General features: G+C 44.9%; 1 protein-coding gene across 1 annotated transcript in view; it reads right to left on the bottom strand.

Moving 5' to 3' along the window:
• osbpl5 (oxysterol binding protein-like 5) overlaps nucleotides 1-18306 on the bottom strand; it is a 139897-nt gene that overhangs the window by 61988 nt on the left and 59603 nt on the right. The window contains exons 3-4 of the mRNA XM_084168807.1: nucleotides 8083-8247; nucleotides 5351-5424 (exon numbers count right to left, since the gene is read on the bottom strand). Of these exons, the coding sequence (XP_084024933.1) occupies nucleotides 5351-5424; nucleotides 8083-8224 (216 nt within the window). The 5' untranslated portion in view covers nucleotides 8225-8247. The remainder of the gene's footprint in view (nucleotides 1-5350; nucleotides 5425-8082; nucleotides 8248-18306) is intronic.

The following is an 18306-nucleotide window of genomic DNA, read 5'->3' as shown; positions in this document are numbered from 1 at the left end:
TCAACTCCTGACACTGATCAATGGGAAAATGCTCTACTGTACTGGCCTGCACGTTGAGTTATACCACACAGCCATGTAACCATAGGGCTCTGGTCAACAGTAGAGCATCATGTTGGTAATAGGGTACCATTAACGGCCCTTGACTTTTTCAACATTATGTTGAGTTACAAAGTGGGATTCAAATGGATTTAAATTGTCATTTTTTGTCAACAATCTACGCAAAATACTCTGTAATGTCACAGTGAAAAAAAAGAAATCTAACACTTGTAAGAAAAAAACATGTTAGAATGACCTTTGGCAGTGATTACAGCTGTGAGTCTTCCTGGGTAAGTCTCTAAAGATTTCCACACCCGGGATTGTGCAACATTTGCCCATTATTCTTACAAAAATTATTCAAGCTCTGTCAAATTGGTTGTTGATCATTGCTAGACAATCATTTTCAGGTCGTCATAGATCTTCAAGCAGATTTAAGTCAAAACTGTAACTCGGCCACTCAGAAACATTCACTGTCTTCTTGGTAAGCAACTCCAGTGTAGATTTGGCCTTGCGTTTTTGGTTATTGTCCTGCTGAAAGGTGAATTTGTCTCGCAGCGTCTGGTGGAAAGCAGACAACCAGGTTTTCCTCTAGGATTTTGCCTGTGCTTAGCTCTATTCCGTTGATTTTTTTTTACCCTTAAAAACTCCCCAGTCCTTAACGATTACAAGCATGCCAATATCATGATGCAGCCACCACCATGCTTGAAAAAATTGAGAGTGGTACTCAGTAATATGTTGTATTGGATTTGCCCCAAACGTATTTAGGACAAAAAGGTTAATTGTTTTGCCACATCTTTTGCAGTATTACTTTAGTAAGTTGTTTCAAACAGGACGCATGTTTTGGAATATTTTTTATTCTGTACAGGCCTTCTTTTAACTGTCAATTGGTAGTATTGTGGAGTAACTACAATGTTGTTGATCCTTCTGCCGTTTTCTCCTATCACATTCATTAAACTCTGTTTTAAAGTCACCATTGGCCTCGTGGTAAACTCCCTGAGTGGTTTCCTTCCTCTCCGGTAACTGAGTTAGGAAGGATGCTTGTATCTTTGTAGTGACTGGGTGTATTGATACACCATCCAAAGTGTAATTAATAACTTCACCATGCTCAAAGGGATATTCAATGTAGTTTTTATTTTCTTTATTTTTTATCTACCAATAGGTGCCCTTCTTTGCGAGGCATTGGAAAACCTCCCTGATCTTTGTGGTTGAATCTGTGTTTGAAATTCACTGCTCGACATGTTAAACACTATTATTGCATACAAAGTGAGTCCACGCAACTTACTATGTGACTTGTTAAGCAAATGTTTGCTCCTGAACTTATTTAAGCTTGCCATAACAAAGAGGTTGAATATTTAGACTCAAGACATTTCAACTTTTCTTTTTTTTATTAATTTGTAAACATTTCGAAAAACAATTACACTTCGACATTATGGGGTATTGTGTGTAGGCCAGTGACAAAAAATCTCAATTTAATTCATTTAAAATTCAGGCTGTAACAACAAAAGGTGGAAAAAGTCAAGGGGTGTGAAAACTTTCTGAAGGCACTGTATATGCCAGCTACTTTTGGAATAAGTTTAGCAGAAATTCAGTGCACAGGTTTCCGATCTCCTGGGCAGGATTTCTAACACATACAGTCAAGTCAAAGATGATTGGCATCCTTGATAAAGATGAGGAAAAAAGACTGTATATAACAAATACTGAGCTATAATGTATGCTCCAAAAAATTGGGAAAATATATTTTTTTATACTAATACAATTACTCAGAGAAAGAGATTTTCAAAATAATTATTGGCACCCATGTTTTAATACCTTTCAATGCCTAACTTTGCGAGGATAATGGCGCAAAGCCTTTTTCTAAATTGTTTTATGAGACTGGAAAACACGTGATCTTAGACCATTCCGCGATACATTTTCCTTGATATCCTTCGTCTGTGCTTATGGACTGGGATTCAAGCCCAGAGATTGAAATGACCATTGCAAAATTTTGATTTTGTGGTCAATTAACTATTTCTTTGTGGATTTTGATGTGTGATTGGAGTTATTGTATTGCTGGAAGATCCAGGCAACCAGGTTTTTGGCTTAAAGCAACTGTCCAGTGTTTGATGAAATCTGTATTTGTAAAAATGTATAAAAACCTGTTTTTGCTTTGTCATGATGGGGTATTGTGTGTAGATTGATGAGGGGGAAAAAACAATTTAATCAATTTTAGAATAAGGCTGTAATGTAACAAAATGTGGAAAGTCATGGGGTCTGAATTCTTTCTGAATGCACTGTATACCGGTCATTAAAAATATTCATGTGAGTAGACCGCTGATTCTACGAGGAAATGGTAAAGCTACTTAAAACATAATTAATTACCATTACCATTTTTTGGAAGGAAAACTATCACTCATTTTAATTAATCATAGGTCATATTTCATCAAATCTGTAAACACTGGACAGTTACTTAAAGCCAAAAATCTGGTTGCCTCTGCCACGTTGCTGAAACTTTGCCGCAAGTGTATTTTCTAGCACCACAATAACCCCAAGCACACATCAACATCCACAAAGAAATTGTTAATTGACCACAAAATCAACATTTTGCAATGGCCATCTCAGTTTCCGGACTTGAACCCCATTGAAAACCTGTGGTTTGAATTGAAGAGGGCAGTCCATATGCGCAGACGAAGGATATCAAGGATCTGGAAATATTCTGTATGGACGAACGGCCTAAGATCCCTCCCAATGTGTTCTCCAATCTCATAAAACATTCTAGAAAAAGGATCAGTGTTATCGCAAAGTTTTGAAAGGTATTGAAAACAGTAGTGCCAATAATTTTGACACCTATTGGACCTGACTACGTCTGATGTGTGTTTATGCATGATTCACATACACACTGCATTTCTGAAGTGAGCCGTCACACACTCACATTCAGGAGTGTTTTAGAGTGTTCGGTAGAGAGCCGTATGTGACTGTGTTGTGATGAGTCCGCTATTGTCTCCGGAGTTACGAGGGGTGTTGGGTGGGAGACAGGTCAAAGCCCCATAGATAGTCAATGTAGTTCGGAATCACTCCATAAACAGAGCCGTGTGTGTGTGTGTGTGTGTGTTGGGGTGGGTGGGGGGCAATGGGAGAGGTGACATGACCTTAACCTGGCCAGTGCTGCTGGAAACTTTTAGTGATCGATGTGAACTGCTATCATTGATGAGTCATCACACAGTGGCACAGAAAATAAACACTAGGCATAAGTGCTGTATTGTTTTGTTTGATTCATTGTATGACGGATGTAGCCTACAATCAGCAAATGCCACCTACATTTGTTAGACTAAACAATGTATAGCCCTTAATAAAATGATTCACTTTTTGAAACAAGCATAGCATGTCAATTATAAATCGTGAATTCTAATAACATAATATTTGTTTTAAAACATTGTAGAATGTAGGCCTATTTCTAAATTGTCTAAACAAACTTGTGTTGAAAAGCTTTGCATCTACACTCAACAAAAATATAAACGCAACATGTAAAGTGTTGGTCCCATGTTTCATGAGCTGAAATAAAAGATCCGAGAAATGTTCCGTATGCACAAAAAGCTTAATTCCCTCAAGTTTTGAGCACAAATTTGTTTACATCCCTGTAAGTGAGCATTTCTCCTTTGCCAAGATAATCCATCCACCTGACAGGTGTGGCATATCAAGAAGCTGATTAAACAGCATGATCATTATACAGGTGCACCTTGTGCTGGGACAATAAAAGGCAACTAAAATGTGCAGTTTTGTCTCACAATGCCACAGATGTCTCAAGTTCTGAGGGAGCGTGCAATTAGCCTGCAGGAATGTCCACCAGAGCTGTTGCCAGAGAATTGAAAGTGAATTTCTCTACCATAAGCCGTATCCAACGTCGTTTTACAGAATTTGGCAGTACCATGTGTATGGCGTTGTGTGGGCGAGCGGTTTGTTGATGTCAATGTTGTGAACCGAGTGCCCCGTGGGGTTATGGTATGGGCAGGCATAAGCCACGGACAACAAAAAACAATTGCATTTTATTGATGGCAATTTGAATGCACAGAGATACCGTGCCAAGATCTTGAGGCCCATTGTCGTGCCATTAATCCGCCTCCATCACCTCATGTTTTAGCATGATAATGCACGGCCCCATGTCGCAAGGATCTGTACACAATTCCTGGAAGCTGAAAATGTCCCAGTTCTTCCATGGCCTGCATACTCACCAGACATGTCACCCATTGAGCTAATTTGGGATGCTCTGGATCAACGTGTACGACAGCGTGTTCCAGATCCCGCCAATATCCAGCAACTTCGTACAGCCATTGAAGAGGAGTGGGACAACATTCCACAGGCCACAATCAAAAGCCTAATCAACAGCCTGATCAACTCTATGCGAAGGAGCTGTGTCGCGCTGCATGAGGCGAATGGTCACACCAGATACTGACTGGTTTTCCGATCCACACCCATACCTTTTTTTAAAGATATCTGTGACCAACAAATGCATATCTGTATTCCCAGTCATGTGAAATCCATAGATTAGGGCCTAATTAATTTATTTCAATTGACTGATTTCCTTATATGAACTGTAACTTAGTAAAATCTTGGGAATTGTTGCATGTTATTTTTGTTCAGTACACATTAAAAGTGAGCTCCTCAAAATTGGCATATGACAAAGAAGCTTCTAAGAACTGGTCCAGTGTCTGCATTGTATATTCATATTAAGATTGGAGTTTGGGGGCCTCCTGAGTTGCGCTTGAGGCGTCACTACAGACTCAGGTTCAATCCCAGGCTGTGTCACAGCTGGCAGTGACTGGGAGACCCATGAGGAGGCACACAATTGGCCCAGCGTCATCTGGGTTAGAGGAGGGTTTGGCCGGCCGGCATTTCCTTGTCTCATCGCGCTCTAGCGACTCCTTGTGGCAAACCGGGCGCCTGCAAGCTGACTTCAGTCGTCAGCTGGACGGTGTTTCCTCCGACATATTGGTGTGGCTGGCTTCCGGGTTAAGCGAGCAGTGTGTCAAGCAGTGCGGCTTGGCAGGGTCATGTTTCGGAGGACCAATGGCTCTCGACCTTCGCCTCTCCCGAGTCCATAGGGGTGGGACAAGACTAACTACCAATTGGATATCACGAAATTGGGGAGAAAAAGGGTTAAAAGTAAATAAATACAAATTGGGTAGAGGAGGCTGATCCCAGAACAGCAAGCATGTGATTTGTGATTAACAAGGTGGTTTTGGAAAACTGGCAAAACTGATCGTTCATCCTAAAGATCCATCAATATTGGGAAACCCACCGGATAGTTACACAGAGGTCCAATCAGCCGCGGTCTTCTTACCTTGCTGCTAGGCGACTGGGCGGGGCTGAGCTCGTCACTCATCATGGACAGACCATTCCCCTCTGACTCCATACCTGCAAACAGGACACACACAGAATCAGACAGAGCAGGTTAGAGAGAGCAGACAGACAGATAATGTTTGGTAAACAGAAAGACATTCGGGCCAAACAGAAAACTGCAATTTGTGCATGCTCTAAATTTCGTTGTTTTTGTTTTGTTATTGTTCCAAAATAAATTGGGCAAGTGACTAAAACCTTTATGCAACAAATAAATGCTCTCGACTTGCTGGACGTGCCTCTAAGAGCTTAACGTCAATCCCTGGATAGACTCGTTTACAGTCATTTCTAGTGGTCACCCGCTGGGACTGAAAGGTTGAAGGTGTGTGTAGTTTATACTTCCCCAAACGTTCTTCTTAACAATACGTCCCTGGCGCTTGTGTAAAGTTATAACCTACATGTCACGATCGTCAGGGAGAGAAGTAGACCAATGCGCAGCGTGTTGAATGAACATGTTTAGAATTTATTTAATAAAGCACGAACAAAACAATAAATGACTCGTAACGTCCAACGGTAAACAAATACCGACACGGAACAAAAACCCACAACCACAAAGTGAAAACAGACAGTTTAAATATGGCTCCCAATCAGAGACAACCAGCGAACAGCTGACACTCGTTGCCTCTGATTGGGAGTCACTCAGGCAAACACAGAAATAGACAACCTAGAACACCCAACATAGAAACAGAACACATAAACAAACACACCCTGGCTCAACATACAGAGTCCCGGAGCCAGAGCGTGACAGTACCCCCCCCTAAAGGCGCGGACTGCGACCGTGCCTCAACAAAACCCACACAGGGGAGGGCTGGGTGGGCATTCCTCCTCGGAGGCGGCTCCGGCTCCGGGCTTGACCACCACCCTTCCATAATTCCCCCGTAGCGCCCCTGGTCCGGTCTGACCCCGCTGGCTGGATCTGGACTGGACATCGACGGAGCGGATTGCTTACGCTCCGTTGTGGAGCAGCTGACCGGTACCTGATCAGGCACCAGACTGACGACGCGCACCCCTGGCTTGGCGCGTGAGGCAGGAACGGACCGGACCTGGCTGACGATGCGCCCCCCTGGCTTGGTGCGTGGAGAAGCAACGGACCGGACCGGGCTGACGATACGCACCCCTGGCTTGGTGCGTGGAGCCGGAACGGGCCTCACCGGACTGACGACTCGCACCCTTGGCTTGGTGCGTGGAGCAGCGACGGGCCTTACCAGGCTGACGACTCGCACCCCACGCTTGGTGCGAGTAGCAGGAACGGGCTGAACCAGGCTGACGACTCGCACCCCTGGCTTGGTGCGAGTGGCAGGAACGGGCTGGACCAGGCTGACGACTCGCACCCCTGGCTTGGTGCGAGTGGCAGGAACGGGCTGGACAAGGCTGACGACGCACACCGTAGGCTTGGTGCGTGGAGCAGGGACAGGCCGGGCTGGGCTGGCGACGCACACTGTAGGCTTGGTGCGTGGAGCAGGGACAGGCCGGGCTGGACTGGCGACGCACACCGTAGGCTTGGTGCGTGGAGCAGGGACAGGCCGGGCTGGGCTGGCGACGCACCCCGTAGGCTTGGTGCGTGGAGCAGGAACAGGCCGGACTGGGCTGTCGACGCACACCGTAGGCTTGGTGCGAGAGGCAGGAACAGGCCGGACCGTACTGGGGACACACACCACTGGCCCTACGCAGGGATCAGGAACGGGCCGGACCGGACTGGTAACACACCCCAGTACCACTCGCCGTGCCTCCACACTTTCCCTCTCCTCTGTGACCAGTGGCCCCCTTAACCTGGCGGCCTCCTCTGCCAATCCGCTGGGCCGCTCTGCCGCGGTCTCCTGCTGGCCCGTCGTCCACGGCGTTAGTCCCCCCCTAAAAATTTCTGGGGGTCTCTCTTCCCCGTGGGCCAGGCCTCTATATTTCTCGCCCAACTCTCGCTCTCCTGCTTCCAACTCCAGCCATTCTGCTCCTCCTTAGGCTTGACCCAGTCGAGACTCTTCCTCCACTGTTCCCAAGTCCATCCACTCTGCTCTTTACAAGGCTGGACCCAGTCAAGGTTGCCACAGAGATCTGCAAGCGATTCCCCTGGCGATGGCTCCTGGACACGCTGCTTGGTCCAGTTTTGGTGGGTTTTTCTGTCACGATCGTCAGGGAGAGAAGTAGACCAATGCGCAGCGTGTTGAATGAACATGTTTAGAATTTATTTAATAAAGCACGAACAAAACAATAAATAACTCGTAACGTCCAACGGTAAACAAATACCGACACGGAACAAAAACCCACAACCACAAGGTGAAAACAGACAGTTTAAATATGGCTCCCAATCAGAGACAACCAGCGAACAGCTGACACTCGTTGCCTCTGATTGGGAGTCACTCAGGCAAACACAGAAATAGACAACCTAGAACACCCAACATAGAAACAGAACACATAAACGAACACACCCTGGCTCAACATACAGAGTCCCGGAGCCAGAGCGTGACACTACAGCATGCATTAAAATCTCTGTGCGGTGTGTGGTGATGTCACAAAGTGGTTACGGAAATGTCTAGCGGAGTATATATCAAGGGGTGTATTCATTAGTGTACACCATAGCAAGCCTTTTTGCAACGAAAACTTGTGGGACTCGTTTCGATGAGTTTGGTGAGCGGTGAGTTTGCTTCCATTTGGTTACTAGTGAAAATACCCCAGCCTTACCTGGGCTGTGCAGGAAGAGGTCGCTGTCTCCTCCGTAAGACATGTTCCGGGTCAGAGAGCGGTGGTCGAGCTTAGGAGGGGAGGGAGAGGTGGTGTTGGGAGACAGAGACAACCTCCGATGAAACAAGTTCTCCTCCTTCATCCTGTCTGCTGCCTACTCTTCCTCTGGAGAGAGAGAAAGAGAGACATGTTACTCACTCTGCCCAATCCAGATGACAAAAACAGCCTAGTATGTAGTCAGTGAAGCAAAACTAAGTGAGAACCAACGGTTAAAGACAAAAGTTGTAGATACTAAATGGTGAAAAATAGTAAAGTACCACATGAAGAGTAATCCAGACCATTAGATTTGATTAAATACTCGACAAATGGTTTATCATTTTCTAAAACACTACACGAGTACTCAACATTTTCAAAATGCGACTGGACTACTGAGCAGGGGTAACTCGAAGACGAGTGTTCAAGTGCAGTGAAAATGTGTTAAGTTTCGTTATCAGTTGTGCGTTTGTGTGCTGTAGGCCTATCCAGACAAACTGACACCCAAAACATCACCTTCAGCCCCGTTTCATATTTTAAAAAAGTGAGCTTTCACATTTAGTGCTCTTATGTCCTCAAGTCTCTTTCATCCATTTATCACAATATCTCTTTCTATAGTTTCTCCCTCTCCCTTGTGATGGTTCCTCTCACCTCACTGTTCTGGACTTTCAGAGAGCTATGCTCGACGCAGCTATGCTACGTCAGCCTGTCCACACAATGTGGCCGTGTCACAACGCCAGTCTATGCGACCGACCGTCTATACAATTGCCAGGCTGTGACAGACAGGCTCTCCGTCACTGATTCGATGTCATCATAGCCACTCCACACAGAGCCACAGTGCACGACAGTCACCAAGCTCACCCTGGTCGGAGAGGAGAGGCAAACCTCAGCCCACACAACACCCAGAGAGTTAACTAGCCCGGGGTCTGAACCTTAACACCCACAGAGGGTTGGTCCATAAATATGACACACTACACACTCCATTGTTTGGCTTTCACTGTGATGTAGGGGCGGAATGTAGCCTAGTGGTTAAGAGCGAAAGGTAGCTTGTTCAAATCCCCGAGCCGACTAGGTAAAGAATCTGTCAATGGCACTTAACCCAAATTGCTTCTGTAAGTCGCTCTGGATAAATGTGATGTTATGTAGGAGCAGCAGATGCATCACTAAGGATAGTGAGGTCTGCACGTGTATCATTAATGAATGAAAACGTACCACTCCCTCCGTTATCACTCCACTCCCTACCTCCTCCCCTTGGCCCTAAACATTCAATGTTCTCAGATCTGAAATGTCTGGATAGGTAGGCTAGCCAGGGTAGTGGTGGCGCTTCAACCATATTGCTTCCACCTTAGCCTAGATTTGCTGTAAACATAGAAGGCAAAGTATAGGGACAGACACGAGCTCACTCCCTCCATCCCCTCCCTGCTGTTCTTCTTCTTCCTCAATGTGGCTTTCCAGGACGAGTCGAAGAGCACTGGTCTATGGAGATTCAGTAAGCTCATTATATATAGGCCTAGGCTCGCTGTAGGCCTAAAACTTAAGTCGGTCATGGTAAGCAATGGGGGACGACTTCCAGTAAAGCATGTCAGGTAGTTCAAGAAAGCACATCATGTCTCTGTGAGCTGTTAATCCCAGCATTATTTCTGTAATATCTCTGTGTGTGTGTGTGTGTGTGTTAATGCCAGCTTGTATGGCAGCTCAGTTTAGCTCTGATACACATACTGGGTTCAGAAAACATCACACTCACGCACACTTAACTTCTCTTTCAAAGCACACAACGCTCTCTCTCCTTTTCTCTTTCTCTAAAAAAAGTGCCTAAATAACAGTCAACAACTTAATCTCACAATCCACTCACACACCCATCCCCTATCTGCACTTCCTCTCTTCTCCCTTTCTCTCCGTCTCTCTCGCTCCTGTCTCTCTCTCTCTGAAAGATGAGAGCACAGGTGTTGTCGAGAAATGATGCATCGAAAGGCCACAGCTACAACGTATTCAGAGTACAAATGTGATCTACAGTGCCTTCGGAAAGTATTCAGACCCCTTGACTTTCCACATTTTGTTAGGTTACAGCTTTATTCTAAAATATATATATATTTTTTTATCCTCAATCTACACACAATACCCCATAATGACAAAGCAAAAACAAGCTCAGAAATGTTTGCAAATGTATTACAAATAAAAAAAACTTAAATATCACATTTACATAAGTATTCAGACCCTTTACTCAGTACTTTGTTGAAGCACCTTGGGCAGCGATAACAGCCTCGACTCTTCTTGGGTATGATGCTAAAAGCTTGGCACACCTGTATTTGGGGAGTTTCTCCTATTCTTCTCTGCAGATCCTCTCAAGCTCGGTCAGGTTGGATGGGGAGCGTCGCTGCACAGCTATTTTCAGGTCTCTCCAGAGATGTTCGATCGGGTTCAAGTCCGGGCTCTGGCTGGGCCACTCAAGGATATTCAGAGACTTGTCCCGAAGCCACACCTGCGTTGTCTTGGCTGTGTGCTTAGGGTCGTTGTCCTGTTGGAAGGTGAAACTTCACCCCAGTCTGAGGACCTGAGCGCTCTGGAGCAGGTTTTCATCAAGGATCTCTCTTTACTTTGCTCCGTTCATCTTTCCCTCAATCCTGACTAGTCTCCCAGTCCCTGCCGCTGAAAAACATCCCCACAGCATGATACTGCCACCACCATGCTTCAGCGTAGGGATGGTGCCAGGTTTCCTCCAGAAGTGACGCTTGGCATTCAGGCCAAAGAGCTCAATCTTGGTTTCATCAGACCAGAAAATCTTGTTTCTCATGGTCTGAGAGTCTTTAGGTGCCTTTTGGCAAACTCCAACCGGAATGTTTAGTGCCTTTTACTGAGGAATGGCTTCCGTCTGGCCACTCCACCATAAAGGCCTGATTGGTGGAGTGCTGCAGAGATGGTTGTCCTTCTGGAAGGTTCCCGCATCTCCACAGAGGAACTCTGGAGCTCTGTCAGAGTGACCAGCGGGTTCTTGGTCACCTCACTGACCAAGGCCCATCTCCCCCGATTGCTAAGTTTGGCCGGGCAGCCAGCTCTAGGAAGAGTCTTGGTGGTTCCAAACTTCTTCCATTTAAGAATGATGGAGGCCACTGTGTTCTTGGGGACCTTCAGTGCTGCAGAAATGTTTTGGTACCCTTCCCCAGATCTGTGCCTCGACACAATCCTGCCTCAGAGCTCTATGGACAATGGTTTTTGCTCTGACATGCACTGTCAACTGTGGGACCTTATAGAGACGGGTGTGTGCCTTTCCAAATCATGTCCAATCAATTGAATTTACCACAGGTGGACTCCAATCAAGTTGTAGAAACATCTCAAGGATGATCGATGGAAACAGGATGCACCTGACCTCAATTTAGTGTCTCATATATTGTGTATAGATTGCTGAGGATTCTTTAGTTATTTAATCCATTTTAGAATAAGGCTGTAACGTAACAAACTGTGGAAAAAGTCCAGGGGTCTGAATACTTTCCGAAGGCACTGTATAATGTAGATATATGGTGCAACTGCCTGACTACACAGATTTTGAGCTAGACAATCACAGAACTGCTTTTTTTGCAGTTGAAACCTCAGCATATACAGTGAGGGAAAAAAGTATTTGATTCCCTGCTGATTTTGTACGTTTGCCCACTGACAAAGAAATTATCAGTCTATAATTTTAATGGTAGGTTTATTTGAACAGTGAGAAACAGAATAACAACAAAATCATCCAGAAAAACGCATGTTATAAATGGATTTGCATTGTAATGAGGGAAATAAGTATTTGACCACTCTGCAAAACATGACTTAGTACTTGGTGGCAAAACCCTTGTTGGCAATCACAGAGGTCAGACGTTTCTTGTAGTTGGCCACCAGGTTAGCACACATCTCCTCTTTGCAGATCTTCTCCAAGTCATTAAGGTTTCGAGGCTGATGTTTGGCAACTCGAACCTTCAGCTCCCTCCACAAATTCTCTATGGGATTAAGGTCTGGAGACTGGCTAGGCCACTCCAGGACCTTAATGTGCTTCTTCTTGAGCCACTCCTTTGTTGCCTTGGCCGTTTTGGGTCATTGCCATGCTGGAATACCCATCCACAACCCATTTTCAATGCCCTGGCTGAGGGAAGGAGGTTCTCACCCAAGATTTGACGGTACTTGGCCCCGTCCATCGTCCCTTTGATGCGGTGAAGTTGTCCTGTCCCCTTAGCAGAAAAACACCCCCAAAGCATAATGTTTCCACCTCCATGTTTGACGGTGGGGATGATGTTCTTGGGGTCATAGGCAGCATTCCTCCTCCTCCAAACACGGCGAGTTGAGTTGATGCCAAAGAGCTCCATTTTGGTCTGACCACACCACTTTCACCCAGTTCTCCTCTGAATCATTCAGATGTTCATTGGCAAACTTCAGACGGGCCTGTATATGTGCTTTCTTGAGCAGGGGGACCTTGCGGGCGCTGCAGGATTTCAGTCCTTCACGGCGTAATGTGTTACCAATTGTTTTCTTGGTGACTATGGTCCCAGCTGCCTTGAAGTCATTGACAATATCCTCCCGTGTAGTTCTGGGCTGATTCCTTACCATTCTCATGATCATTGCAACTCCACGAGGTGAGATCTTGCATGGAGCCCCAGGCCGAGGGAGATTGACAGTTCTTTTGTGTTTCTTCCATTTGCGAATAATCGCACCAACTGTTGTCACATTCTCACCAAGCTGCTTGGCGATGGTCTTGTAGCCCATTCCAGCCTTGTGTAGGTCTACAATCTTGTCCCTGACATCCTTGGAGAGCTCTTTGGTCTTGGCCATGGTGGAGAGTTTGGAATCTGATTGATTGATTGCTTCTGTGGACAGGTGTCTTTTATACAGGTAACAAGCTGAGATTAGGAGCACTCCCTTTAAGAGTGTGTTCCTAATCATAGCTCATTACCTGTGTAAAAGACACCTGGGAGCCAGAAATCTTTCTGATTGAGAGGGGGTCAAATACTTATTTCCCTCATTAAAAAGCAAATAAATTTATAACATTTTTGACATGCGTTTTTCTGGATTTTTTTGGTGTTATTTTGTCTCTCACTGTTCAAATAAATACCATTACAATTATAGACTGATAATCTCTTTGTCAGTGGGCAAACGTACAAAATCAGCAGGGGATCAAATACTTTTTTCCCCTCACTGTAAATTATTCATGTATTTTAGTGTGTGTGAGGCAGAGAGGAGAGAGATAGAAAGACGTGCGGAAGAGGAGAGCGAATAAAAGAGTGGGAGAATTGAGCCTTTCCCAAATTTCCCCTAACTGGGTTGGTCTATAAATAGTCTCCCTGTGCTGCTGCTGTGTGTGTCTGTGACAGAGGAGAGAGCGAGAGACAGAGTGTGTAGGGTGGGTTGCAGAGCAGCAGCAGAGAGCCTGTTAGTTCCATTGTTACACAACAGCCCACAGACATGCTGGCAGGCCAACGTCAGACAGAGAGAAGGACAGACGCACTTCCCATACCAGCCCAGACGCCGAGACCTTTTGGCAGACCCAATCCCGACTGGCAGAAACAGTTGGAGGGTAGGGGAATTATTGTTTGTGTTGTGTGTGTGTGTGTGTGTGTTTCGTGGCTTTTCCTCACTAAGGGGGATTATTCAAGCTAATGCTTCAGTGGGGGAAAAAATGCTATACCGACCAATCCAAGCTCTCTCTAACACACACACACACACCTCCGGGGGGAGAAAACGATAAATGAGCACAAATCTCCCAATCCCAGACCCACGATTACAGTGCATCAACGGTTCGGTTAAGGCCTGGGTCCTGCAAAACCTTTTATCACACACAGACACACACATCAGCCATGGCCGAGTGACAAGCGACTGGAGGTGTTTAAATATCACAGGAGTTTCTTCAGAGGGCTAAATGCTGCATCATTTCCAGGCTGGGACTACAGTATTTAAAATAATATTATACTGCATCAGTCTGTAGGGGACCACAGTAAAACTACCCTCTTCCCTCAAGAGTAACATTAGATGAACAGGAGAGAGGAGTCAGTGAGTACTGATGACATGCACACTTGCACTTTTACACACTTGCATAAAGTGCACTTTATGCCATGCCAAGTCACTTAGCCTATGCTGCGTTATACCTGCACTCAGTTATATACGTTGCGTTTTAGCTTGTATATGTCTTGAGTGTGAGGGGACAGCGTCTGGCCTTTTGCTGCAGTAACTCTAGCCTGCCTGGGTGTGTAATGGAGACGACAGCAGCAAAGGAAAGACAAGACACAGCCGGAGCTCCGCCACAGGAAGGAACAGACAATTAAACTTCCAAGTACTTTGGGACAGGCACAGTTAGGCATCGTGATCCAACCGAACCATTAATACACACTGCTCACAATCGAAAGGACGGAGAAAAGGCGGACACGTGGGCGGGGGGGATCATCAACTATCAGTAGTGTCAAAGAGACTTCTTATCAATAGTGTCAAATAGGAGGGGAGGAGACATTGAACTATTCTTAGAATGCATAGCTACAGTTTGACGTTTTGAGTCATATGATCCATTGTTTCTACTGACGCCTACACAGTAACAAATCAGCCAATCACATCGAATCAAAAGTTTATTGGTCACGTACACAGTTTAGCAGATGTTATAGTGGGTGCAGCGAAATGCTTATGTTACTAGCTCCTAAAAATGCAGCAAAATGTCAAACGTACATTAATAATAAAAGTACAAAAAACAAGAAATCTTGAAAATGTCATAACGAATCCAATTAACGACCCAAATAGCATTGTAACAGTAATCCAAATGCAAGCTATACATACAGTGCCTTCAGAAAGTATTCACACCCCTGGACTTTTTACACATTATGTTGTGTCACAGGCTGACTTTAAAATTGAATACATTTAACATTTTTGTCACTGGCATACACACTGTACCCCATACATTTTGAGAAATGTTTACAAATAAATTAAAAATTAAAAGCTAAAATGTCTTGAGTCAATAAGTATTCAACCCCTTAGTTATGGCAAGCCTAAATAAGTTCAGGAGTACAATTTTGCTTAACAAGTCACATAATAAGATGCATGGACTCACTTTATGTGCAATAATAGTGTTTAGCGTGATTTTTGAATGGCTACCTCATCTCTGTACCCCACAAAGACAATTAACTCTGTAAGGTCCAGCAGTCGAGCAATGAATTTCAAACAGATTCAACCACAAAGACCAAGGAGGTTATCCAATGCCTCACAAAGAAGGGAACCTATTGGTAGATGGGTAAAAAAAAGACCTGCTTGAAGGTTATTGTCTCTTGAATAGCTAGCTAAATGGACTGTAGGTAGGTTTCTAGAAAATAACAACTACAGTGCATTCGGAAAGCATTCAGACCCCTTGACTTTTTCCACATTGTGTTACGTTACAGCCTTATTCTAAAATGGATTAAATTAATTTGTTTCCTCATCAATCTACACACAATACCCCATAATGACAATGTGATAACATGTTATTTTTTAAATTCTTGAAAAATGTTTTACAAATAAAAAAACAGAAATACCTTATTTACATTAAGTATTCAGACCCTTTGCAATGAGACTTGAAATTGAGCTCAGGTGTATCCTGTTTCCATTGATCATACTTGAGATGTTTCTACAACTTGATTGGAGCCCACCTATGGTCAATTCAAATGATTGGACATGATTTGGTAAGGCACACACCTGTCTAAATAAGGTCCCACAGTTGACAGTGCATGTCAGAGCAAAAACCAAACCACGTGGTCGAGGGAATTGTCTGTAGAGCTCCGAGACAGGATTGTGTCGAGGCACAGATCTGGGGAAGGGTACAAAAAAATCTCTGCAGCATTGAAGGTCCCCAAGAACACAGTGGCCTCCATCATTCTTAAATGGAAGTTTGGAACCACCAAGACTCTTCCTAGAGCTGGCCTCCCGGCCAAACTGTGCAATCGGGGGAGAAGGGCCTTGGACAGGGAGGTGACCAAGCTCCAGAATTCCTCTGTTGAGATGGGAGAACCTTCCAGAAGGACAACCATCTCTGCAGCTCTCCACCAATCAGGCCTTTATGGTAGAGAGGCCAGACGGAAGCCAGTCCTCAGTAAAAGGCACATGACAGCCTGCTTGGAGTTTGCCAAAAGGCACCAAAAGACTCTCAGACCATGAGAAACAAGATTCTCTGGTCTGATGAAACCAAGATTGAACTATTTGGCCTGAATGCCAAGCGTCTGCAGGAAACCTGGCACCATCCCTACGGTGAAGCATGGTGGTGGCAGCATCATGCTGTGGGGATGTTTTTCAGCGGCTGGGACTGGGAGACTAGTCAGTATCGAGGGAAAGATCAACAGAGCAAAGTACAGTGAGATCCTTGATGCAGAGCGCTCAGGACCTCAGACTGGGGTGAAGGTTCACCTTCCAACAGCTCAACCACCCTAAGAACACAGCCAAGACAACGCAGGAGTGGCTTCGGGACAAGTCTCTGAATGTCCTTGAGTGGCCCAGCCAGAGCCCAGACTTGAACCCGATCGAACATCTCTGGAGAGACCTGAAAATAGCTGTGCAGCGATGCTCCCCATCCAACCTGACAGAGCTTGACAGGATCTGCAGAGAAGAATGGGAGAAACTCTCCAAATACAGGTGTATCATGCTTGTAGAGTCATACCCAAGAAGACTCGAGGCTGTTATCGCTGCCTATGGTGCGTCAACAAAGTACTGAGTAAAGGGTCTGAAAACGTTTGTAAATGTTATATCTGTTTTTTATTTGTAATACATTTGCAAAATGTTATAAAAACCAGTTTTTGCTTCATCATTATGGGGTATTGTGTGTAGATTGATGAGGGGAAAAAAACAATTAATCCATTTTAGAATAAAGCTGTAATGTAACAAAATGTGGAAATAGTCAAGGGGTCTGAATCATTTCTGAATGCACTTTATATACAGTCGTGGTCAAAGGTCAAAGGGTTCCTGGCCATGGATCCAACATTTCAATGTTTTGTTCCCCGAGCCACTTAGTTATCACTTTTGCCTTATGGCAAGGTGATCCATCATGCTGGAAAAGGCATTGTCGTCACCAAACTGTTCTTCGATGGTTGGGAGAAGTTGCTCTCGGAGGATGTGTTGGTACCATTCTTTATTCATGGCTGTGTTCTTAGGCAAAATTGTGAGTGAGCCCACTCCTTGGCTGAGAAGCAACCCCACACATGAATGGTCTCAGGATGCTTTACTGATGGTAGCGCTCACCTTGTCTTCTCCGGACAAGGTGTTTTCCGGATGCCCCAAACAATCGGAAAGGGGATTCATCAGATAAAATTACATCACCCCAGGCCAATCCCTGTACCTTTTGCAGAATAACAGTCTGTCCTTGATGTTTTTCCTGGAGAGAAGTGGCTTCTTTGCTGCCCTTCTTGACACCAGGCCATCCTCCAAAAGTCTTCGCCTCACTGTGCATGCAGATGCACTCGCACCTGCCTGCTGCCATTCCTGAGCAAGCTCTGCACTGGTGGTGCCCCGATCCCGCAGCTGAATCAACTTTAGGAGACGGTCCTGGCACATGCTGGACTTCCTTGGGTGCCCTGACGCCTTCTTCACAACAATTGAACCTCTCTCCTTGAAGTTCTTGATGATCCGATAAATGGTTGATTTATGTGCAATCTTACTAGCAGCAACATCCTTGCCTGTGAAGCCCTTTTTGTGCAAAGCAATGATGACGGCACGTGTTTCCTTGCAGGTAACCATGGTTAACAGAGGAAGAACAATGATTTCAAGCACCACCCTCCTTTTAAAGCTTCCAGTCTGTTATTCTAACTCAATCAGCATGACAGAGTGATCTCCAGCCTTGTCCTCGTCAACACTCTCACCTGTGTTAACGAGAGAATCACTGACATGATGTCAGCTGGTCCTTTCGTGGCAGGGCTGAAATGCAGTGGAAAATGTTTTTTGAGGATTAAGTTCATTTTCATGGCAAAGAGGGACTTTGCAATTAATTGCAATTCATCTGATCACTCTTCATGACAATCTAGAGTATATGCAAATTGCCATCATCAAAACTGAGGCAGCAGACTGTGAAAATTAGTATGTGTCATTCAAAACTTTTGAGCACAACTGTATTTTCTAGCTATAATACTGACTATTGTGAAAACTCTTTGTCAAACTACTTCATTCCCCTGCCTGTTCATAGATGCACTAGTGACTGAAAAAGTTGGCAAGAAAAATGTCCCTCTTGATTTCACT

Source organism: Coregonus lavaretus, assembly GCF_964263955.1.
Source record: "Coregonus lavaretus genome assembly, chromosome: 9".
NCBI lineage: Eukaryota > Metazoa > Chordata > Actinopteri > Salmoniformes > Salmonidae > Coregonus > Coregonus lavaretus.
The sequence above is the reverse complement of the archived record's forward strand: the minus strand, read 5'-3'. Positions and strand labels throughout refer to the sequence as shown.